At 45.8% G+C, this 8,884-nt stretch overlaps 2 protein-coding genes across 11 annotated transcripts in view; both read right to left on the bottom strand.

The window, feature by feature from the left end:
- Positions 1-447: 447 nt before the first annotated feature.
- LOC119844917 (lysophosphatidic acid receptor 6-like) lies at positions 448-6,300 on the bottom strand. 7 transcript variants are annotated; one of them, XM_043500208.1, is made up of 4 exons: positions 5,832-6,300; positions 5,604-5,707; positions 4,621-4,724; positions 448-1,853 (listed from the first exon to the last, which is right to left on the bottom strand). In XM_043500208.1, the coding sequence occupies exon 4, from the start codon at positions 1,681-1,683 to the stop codon at positions 628-630; it is 1,056 nt and encodes a 351-aa protein (XP_043356143.1). In that variant the 5' UTR covers positions 1,684-1,853; positions 4,621-4,724; positions 5,604-5,707; positions 5,832-6,300; the 3' UTR covers positions 448-627. The 7 variants fall into 7 exon arrangements, with proteins under 7 accessions (XP_043356143.1, XP_043356145.1, XP_043356142.1 ...); XM_043500210.1 differs by having other exon boundaries at positions 5,604-5,704; XM_043500207.1 differs by having other exon boundaries at positions 5,604-6,300.
- A 1,501-nt stretch (positions 6,301-7,801) lies between these two features.
- PUSL1 (pseudouridine synthase like 1) overlaps positions 7,802-8,884 on the bottom strand; it is a 67,525-nt gene continuing 66,442 nt past the window's right edge. For all 4 annotated transcript variants that reach the window (XM_038376369.2, XM_038376370.2, XM_038376371.2 and 1 more), the window contains one exon: positions 7,802-7,963. In XM_038376369.2, the coding sequence (XP_038232297.1) occupies positions 7,932-7,963 (32 nt within the window). In that variant the 3' untranslated portion in view covers positions 7,802-7,931. The remainder of the gene's footprint in view (positions 7,964-8,884) is intronic.

Genomic DNA, 8,884 nt, shown 5'->3' with positions numbered 1-8,884 from the left:
TTCAATCATGAGCCAGTGTCCTGCAAAGCAACTGGTATTAGAACTAGCCCTCTCAGTCCCTGTCCACCTCAAAATAAAAGGATACCTAAGAAAGTTGAGAGAAGGCTGCAGATGATGGAATGACTCAGTCAAGTATTCAGTATAGCAAACCATACTGGTGCATGTCCATTGGTTCGGATAATTTGTCAAATATTTCATACTATACACAGACTGGAATTGTTCATTCTACAAGGATATTTTAAATAGCAGAAAGCCAGCTGCTCTGTTTGTTTGGAAAGTGTAGGATGATTTGCAAAGTAAAGGGGTTTTTTTTGGTACTGCTCAGTAAGTAACATTGAACTAGAAATATTGCCTGACACTCTTTAGCAGAGGTGCCTGTGTTGTGTATAAATAGGACTTCAGTTTTTAGAGCTGAGGGGGGGAAAACTCGTGTCTTTAATCTTCATGTTGTCTGCTGAGCCCTCCCTTGGCCATTAACAGACTTTTGGAGAGGGGCAGGGGTTGTAACAGACTCTGGTCTCCTAGGAAGTGGACTGACACCACGAACAAATCAATTCATAGTCCCTGCCCTAAAGGGTATGTGTATACAGCACCTGAATACTCCTCCTCAAAGTTCAGGTGGATAACTTACTGAACTTGTTTTAAAAAAGACAATTCATTCAATTGCTGTGTTGGTGGTCTCACTGCTGGCTTGCTTTTATAAGGACAGTCATTGAATTTTCTGTCACAGATGGTATAAACCTTGGATCTGGATCTGAACTTGAGGCCAAGATGCCATGGCTTGCTGGAAGACATGAAGTAGTAGAGGATGGGGTTCAGGCAGCAGTTGAAACTGACCAGGGCCATAGTGACCCGGCGCATTTTGTAAATTAAGTGGGTAAACAGGCACCTTTGGATGAGCTGGACCCTCATCAGGAAGTGGAGCAGGTGAGTGAGATGATAAGGAACAAAGCACAGGATGCAGATGAGCAGGATGAGGTAGATGGTCCTCAAGGCCTTCTTTTTGTGAATGCTGCGGCTGGTGTGGGTGATCCGCTTGGCCATGAGAGGATAGCTGATGAGGATGATGGCAAACGGGATGACAAAGCCAAACAGCAAGGCACAGACATCGTAGGGCAACATGCGATGGGTCCAGCTGGGCAGCGAGAAGTTCTCAAAGCAGGCTGTCTTGTTCCCTGTGCCCTTGTTGTGAAGGGGCCCCCCAAGGATAAGCGGGATCATGATGCTTGCAGCAGTGAGCCAAAAGCCGGTGACCACTGTCATGCAGTGGGTGACTTTAATTCGGATGTAGGTGAAGGGGTGCAGCACAGCAATGTAACGATCCATGCAAATGCAGGTGAAAAAGGCAATGCTGAGGTAGACGTTTATGCAGTACAAGGTCCCGGTGATCCTACAAGCCATGTCTCCAAAAATCCAATTGTTCCGGTTCAGGTGGTAATGGATTTTAAAGGGCAATATACACACAAACAAGGTATCTGCTACAGCCAGGTTGATGAGGTAGATGTAGGAGTGCGAGGTGTGCTTGACATTGCAGGTCAAAAGGTAGAGAGCTAAGACGTTTTCTAGCAGTCCCAGTACAAAGACAATGCTGTAGATGATAGTGAAGAGATGGTACTGGAAGTCTGCTTCAACTAGTGTTGCATTAGAGTGTCCCCTGGCCAAGGTACAGGAAGTGTTTTCCATGCTTTCTGCTGCAGGAGAACAAGTTCTGTGGGGATAGCCTAGATTAGTCTCTTCTTTCCAAAGATGAGCAAGTCCAAACCTCCAAGAGCTCTCTATGAGAACTCGAGTTGTGTTGTTACATCAGCCAGTTCTGGTTAAAAATGCAGTTAAAGCTTCTACTCTCAGTAAACCTAATAAGATAAAAATAAGCATTAGTGTGGTGGGGAAAGACTTTCCATCAAGTTACAATCAAAAATATCCCCTAAAACAGGAGATTGGTTGAGATTAAGCAGCTGCAGTCCCCAGCTCATTTACATTGAACAGGCAGCTGGAGGAGACCAGTTACAGGAGCAAGCTAAGCCCCAGTTCTCTGAGATTAGGCATCCAAATTTAGGAGTGGTTGTGTGAGTTTGAGCATTGGACTAGGCCTAGCAGACCTACCTTCTGTTTCAGGCAAGTCATTTCACCTCTCTATGCCTGTTGCCCCTCCTACCCTTTGTCTTAGGCCCTGCCCCGAAGAGCTTGCAGTCTGTTTCTTGTGATGTATCTGTACAGAGCCAAGCACACATGGGCTTGGATGTCAGCTGGCGCCTGTAGCTGCTACTGTAATACAAATAACCTCTTGAAACAGTTAGAATACCACCTCCCCATGGAGTGAGGTTTCATGCAGTGTTTGCTTTGAGATCCTCTGGTGGGAGGCCCTAGGAAAGTAGATGCTACTATTCATTACACATTAAAGGGGCACAGTCAGTCCCCTCACTTGTACTGTTGTTACAAGAAGCACCAAAGTTTATTTCCCCCCACCTCTCTAATAACAGTTTCACTTTGGCATTACAGGGAGAACAGCAAATCTGACTACACAATCTGTTGGTATGGGTCTTTCAGAAAACAGAGTGGGGGAACGGGAAATAACTGCAAAACCACACTGTGGCAAACCATCCACTTAATAGTTCTGCCCCTTAGGCAGGGTCTCCCATGCAAGAACATTTCACCAGAGCAGAATCTAAACATCCAGTGACAACTCTAGGATTTGACCCTGTCCCTGACAAGGAAAAAGGACAACCAAGAAATTGTAGCAGGCCTAAAACAAATAAGGAGGTTGCAATGGTTTTGGAGCTATCTTAAATTTAATTCTCCATCTGAGGAGCAGCCAGGGTGATCGGAATAAAGAAGAGTGATGTGTGAGTTGAGAGGATACTAGCAAATAAAGCGAGCAGTGGCGTATTGAATAGGCTGTAGACTTTGTCTAAAGGAAATAGGAGAAAGCAGGCAGTAAAATTACTGTCTCTTAACTGAATGACGTGGGACAGAGCAGACTGAGTAAGTAAGTCCGTTAGTAGCATCATTCAGGAAAACGTAGGCTTTTCCCCCCATAAGTGACATTTTTAGATATTTAACTGACAACACCAACCCATTCAGGTTAAAGGAAAACCTCAAAAACTCACTTCTCAAGCAGTCTTGGGGTGAGAATTGACTAGCCAAGGCAAAAATCTACTTGCCCAGCATTACCACAGAGACTAATATTCTAGTTGTCTGCTGTGAGTACAATGTTGCACAGCTATGCTAAAGCCACCATCTTAGTAGACATCAGAAACCAGATCTGCCCCACTGAAAGAGGACAGCCGCCTTCTCCAGCCTCACAAAAAGGAAGTGAAGTGTACGGCTGGAAGGGATGTCGAGAAGTCATTAAGTTCAGACCTCTGTGCAGACTTGGTAACATGAGTAACTCGGTTTAGATGTTCCACTCCCTTAAAGTGAACTTGCTTTGGATTAATTATAGCAAAATGAGGATCAGAGAGGGAAGAAATAACACTGAAGACATTCCATCATCGGCCCTTTACAAACAAACAATTTAGCATCACAATACACATCGGAAGTAAATAAATCTAAGTGTCTTCATTATACACAAGGGGGTAGAGGTAGCAGCAAAACTCTCCCTGTCACAAAGCTAGGAGAAGCACCCAGTTCCCCAGGTACAATCAACTTCTCCCTATTGTAAATAAACTAAATTGTTTACTGATTCTCCTATTACCCTACAGCCCCCATTCTGCTAGTAAATCAGCTTGCAGGACCAGCGCCTACATCTCTTTAAAAACCCAATTCTTTCTGCCCTATTTATCAGTGCCCATTTTACTGCTTGGATAATGAAAATCACCATCATGAGTTTCACTTGCCAAGCTCTCCCTGGTGCAGAAGTTCTGGTTTGCAAACCTGGTAGTGAAGAGGAAAAAGTCTGTTGGATTGGAAAAGAAGTTTTCATTGTTAGTAATGGAAACATTTCTGCTAGTCACAGGATAAACCCTCGTTTTTACAAAATTCAAATTTCAGGTCAAATGTGATTTGACAGCATCCCTTTTAAAACACCAGAAATGCATTCCCAATGTCAGGGTGCAGTATCCAATGCAGATTACATCCAAGTAGAAGGAAGTAGCAGCATAACAAGATATTTAAAGCAATAAATAAATAAAAAGTTAGCATATAAGATGGTAGGTTATTTTCAAACATTTACCATGAGTGTTGCAAAACTAATTCAGCCTGATAATTTGGAGAGGGGCTTTCCAGCTTGTATTAAGATGTTGGCATTCCTTTAAAAAAATCCAGACGCTAAACCAAGGATCATGCTGATTAGATGTTTTTACTTTTGAAGTGCTCGTATAAGGCGCTAGCTTCCGAACTGACCAACTAATACCAGATCCTATAGCTATTTAAGTTGGGTCGTTCAGCTATTGGACAGACAGATAATGAGAGGGTTTTAGTTTTACCCAAGTTGAGAAACAAGATGGTGGGTTGGGGGGGGTGTTTGGTAAAAACATCTGTAGAGAGGCTGTAATTTTAGAGCCTGCACTTGTGGCTGGATTGACGGACAGCCAGAGAGCCCAGCATGTCAGTTGCCCTCGTCCTGCGCCATGTGGCCTCATGACAAATCAAAAAAGGGAAGTGAAAGAAACAAAAACTCACCCACCAGCCCCAGGCCATTTTATCTCACGCGAAAAATGCAATGAACACACTGGATCCTCTGAAGACTCTTCACAAAGCAGAGGCTTGATGCTGAGCTCTCCTGTCTGAAGTGAAGCACCAGAATAAAGTCACATTGCAAAGCATTCAGCAAAACCCTCCCACCTTGCTCTGCAGAGAGAAACCACAGGAAGTGCAGAGGTAGGCCAAGAGTTCCAGTTCGTACTCTGAAGCGGCCGGTAGGTGTACAAAACATTTCACATCATGCCCAGCATGTGTCATGTAAAACTACAATGAGACGATTTTCAGTTTTGCCAGCTGGTAAAAGGCAGTCTTTCCATGCACCAGCTGGTGAAAGGCACAGTCCCATGTTCATTCACAACTGCGACAGGCACCTGAGCTACACTACAGCCCTAGGCCTCTCCTTAGCAGAGAACGCTAATGCTTCCAAATCACGGCCAGTACTTGACTTTAGCCTGAGCCTAAATCAGATTCATTCCACTTGTGATTTTATCTGTATTTTAACCAATGCTTTTCCTGGTGAGAAATGGCAATAATGCGGCAAGGTTTAGGCCACTGGTCAACTCCTTTCCAGGGAAACAGTTGCCTAAATTTGATCTATAGCATCAGATTTCCTGTGTCTGTATCTATGTGGAGCTCAGATACCCAGGTGAGTCCAAAGCAACATGACAGCTGGTCCCTTAACTGATCTGCAATATGTCCAGTCTCTAGGATAATGACAGTGTGAGCCCAAAGCTATACAAGCAGATGCAGTCAGCACCACCCCTACTGAGATACTGATGTTAACCTTCCTGACTGTGTGGAGGGGATTGTGTGGCATTTTCCGGGCCTCCTTGGAATTGCCAGTGGCACTGTTAGTGTTAAGAATGCAGCTCCCAACTCACCCTTGTGCAACTGGGATTAGAAAGTGAGTAGGAACCAACCTGCTAGGCATGGAGAGAGAGAATAAAGTGGAAAATTCTTACTTCTCCTTCAGTGGGTGGAAGAAGTGGGTCCACTGATAAACCTGCTACCGGCAACAGTAAGGCGATGCAATACTTCGTTTTGCCATCACAAACTCACAACCCTGCTGTCAAAGAGTTAATGCACATTGTACAATCTTGCAACTAAGTATTAAATAGGATTTTTCATTTGTCTGAATAGGCTACTGGGTATCTAGTCCAACCCCCCAGTAACAAAAAGCACCCTCTTACCTTGAGGAGCAGACTGTAAGGCTCCGAACACCAGCTCTGCAGTCAAGGAAATAGCTTGTCACAGGGTCTTACAGTTCAGTTTAATTTCCTGTATATCACAAGCCACCAGCAACCAAAAGGAAACCAAATATTACAGCCCTCGGGAACCTAGACTTTGTGCCACAGGCAGAGAATGGGAGGGACTAAGATGCACTGATGCCCAGAGTTGCCGCAAATGCCGGGGAAATGAGTGAGAGACCCTGATCATTTTGGCAGGTCACCTGCATCCACACACTGCAAAGGAAGGTGGAGGAAAAAACCATCACCCACAGTCACTGACAATCTGACCCTCTCTCTGGCCAATTGCATTGGTCCTTCTCAATAACTGCAACTCAGGCACATAAGGAGGAGGGGTTAATTAATAAAGTTGACATTAGGCACTTTCACTGTGCACTAAGCATGATTTTTGCAACAGGACCCGGCCAAGCACTCATGATCTCTGTGTATATAAATCTCCCCACTGTATTTTCCACTGAATGCATCCGATGAAGTGAGCTGTAGCTCATGAAAGCTTATGCTCAAATAAATTTGTTAGTGTCTAAGGTGCCACAAGTCCTCCTTTTCTTTTTGCGGATACAGACTAACACGACTGCTACTCTGAAACCAAGCACTAGTGTTTCACTCAGCGATATGTTTGCTTTCTTTTGGGAAAAAACCACAAGACACTGAAGTTTGCACCAACCAAGCCATAAGACACCACAAAGCTTTAAAAGAGAAAGCAAAAGGCAGAACAAGATAATGTTATATAAGAATAACTCCTGTTTCAGTCTCTCTGCCTAAAACTTGTGCCACAAAAATGAACTGTTGCATAATATGCACATCAAAACAGGGCAGTCTCCAGCACACCTCAGTTTGACTTTTAGCTCTCAGTGAAGTCAATGCTCAACTGCCTATGGACATCTGGTGTTTCGGTGCCATTCACAAGCCAGGCCAATTAACACACAATATGATGCTGATAGTATCAGACTCAGTCATAAAATAGGCTAAACTTGAGGTTTAAGTGTAACAAAAAATGATCCTATTTTTTTTTTTAAAAAAAAAAAAGGCACCTTTCTGTTTTCCGTCACGACACGCTCCTGTGTTGATTCATGTGTGCTTTGTGCAGTAATGAGAGCAGAAAACAATCTGCAGCACCAGCTCCCATGCTGAAGCGATTCAAGAGGAAGCTGGATTCTGATTTGCCTCTTGTATCATCATCATCATCATCAAACTCAGCTTCCACCGCAATTTTGTCAGCCAGGCAGCTGACAGTGGGAGTTCCCGGCTGCTAGTCCCCGGCCATTGGAAGCTGGGCTGCCCCGCTGTCAGCCCCGGGCGGCTGGGTCTCCCACTGTCAGCACTGCGCATTAATAACTGTAACACAGTTGCCGCAAAATGTCTGATTATCAGAAAAACTTGCGAGCATAATGCAATACTTGAGAGTTTCTATTGTTCTAGCAAACTTTTCTTAAACAAATAGGTCTTCTCTGGCTTTTCCAAACGACCATAATTAATAAAGGACCATTATTACTCTTCCGCAATTTTCCATGTCTTGTCCGCAGCTCAGTTGCAACTATTTGACAATCATCCCGCGATTCAGGTTGGGCCTTCATGATCCATACACAAAATTACTGTGTCTCCTGCTGGTCTGCAAGAGGACAGGGATTACAAAGAATAGGGGTAGAGAGGAGACAAAGGTTTGCCTACTGTGGTCTGACCCCATTCTGCGTCTGTGCCTTGGGGAAGTGACGCCCCTCCACACACACAGGTCCCTTCCCTGTATGTTGGAGGAGGCAGGAGGCGAGGGGAAGACAGTATGTGAGTGCATAGCCAGTGGTATGACCCAAATAGCTTAGACTCTGCAAACCAACCAGCTGTCCGTCGCCCAGAGTTACCAATCCTTCCACCCGGGCGGCCTCTGGGCACGTGGACAAATGACATGGAGATGCCTCTAGCCACAATCAATGGGGTTTATTGAGACCCGGCTGCGTATCAGCATACAAAGCGAGTTCCGGAAATCTCCGCGACACGGCTCCCACCAACCGAGTTCTTTCAGGCACGGCTGCACGTCTCACAGGGCCGCTATTTTGCTGCGTTACCTTCTGTCTCCACGTCTGCGAGGAAAAAAAGGGAAAACATTGATATGGAAAGAAAGAAAAACCCAGCCCCACCTGAAAGCACTTAAGTTTCTGTGTTTCTTCATTTCCTGCCTGGGCTCCATCCCCACACACGTGGGCAGATGGCTGGGTGGCTCGGCCGCCAGCGCTTCTTGGGAGAAGTGCCATTAGAGCGGGCCAAAACCGACAAGCTGCAGCATTTTCAAGGCCCGCCCAAGAGCTCTGCTTTGTCTCCAGGCGGGTTGTATTGCTCTTTGTTCCCCGAGTCCTGCTCTGGCACCTCCAAGAAAAATCAAAGGAGGCTCCTTTGCTGCTGTGGGGGATGAAACCGAACCCCAGTTTAACAGAGCCTTGGGGAGCCTGGACAGCTTTAGCAAGCCCTGGCTGCAACGGAGCGGGCCCAGGGAGGGCCGGTGGGGCTAGCTGAGATGGACGCTCTGTGTTTGTTAATTCATTCCTTCATTCCTTCATTACCAGCTCACCCTGGCCCTGGGTGAATTGCTGGCTAACGAGGAGAGGAAAGTTCTACAATGAGCTGCAGAGAGAGGAAGCGGCTCACAGGGAGGGCACTCCAGGGAGATGGTGACCCCAGAGAGAGCCAGTAGAAGGTGAACCATTGAAGTCCATTTGTCCCCACCCCACCTGTAGAAGTAAATTGAGTTTAGTTTATTCACTGCAACTGCCGTGTGCCTGGGGACAGCTCTGGGGTCTGAAGGCCTCTCTCTACGCAGCATAGGATCACCAGTTACACAAGCTGCCCCATATCGTCACCCTCCATCATTTGTGCCCTCAACCCTGACCTGGCCAGGTAGAGCACAGTGCTGTGTAGCCGTCAGGATACCTGGGTTCTACTCCAGTGCTTCTGCCATGGAGCCCATGTGACTTTGAGCAAACCGGTTTTGCCTCTCCGTGCCTCAG

Source organism: Dermochelys coriacea, chromosome 18 (genome assembly GCF_009764565.3).
Source record: "Dermochelys coriacea isolate rDerCor1 chromosome 18, rDerCor1.pri.v4, whole genome shotgun sequence".
In the NCBI taxonomy this organism is placed as follows: Eukaryota; Metazoa; Chordata; order Testudines; family Dermochelyidae; genus Dermochelys; species Dermochelys coriacea.
This window is presented reverse-complemented; position numbering and strand designations above follow the sequence as displayed.

What these genes read in the sequence shown, in the direction of transcription:
- LOC119844917 (XM_043500206.1), bottom strand. Translation starts at nt 1,683, where the DNA reads ATGGAAAACACTTCCTGTACCTTGGCCAGGGGACACTCTAATGCAACA.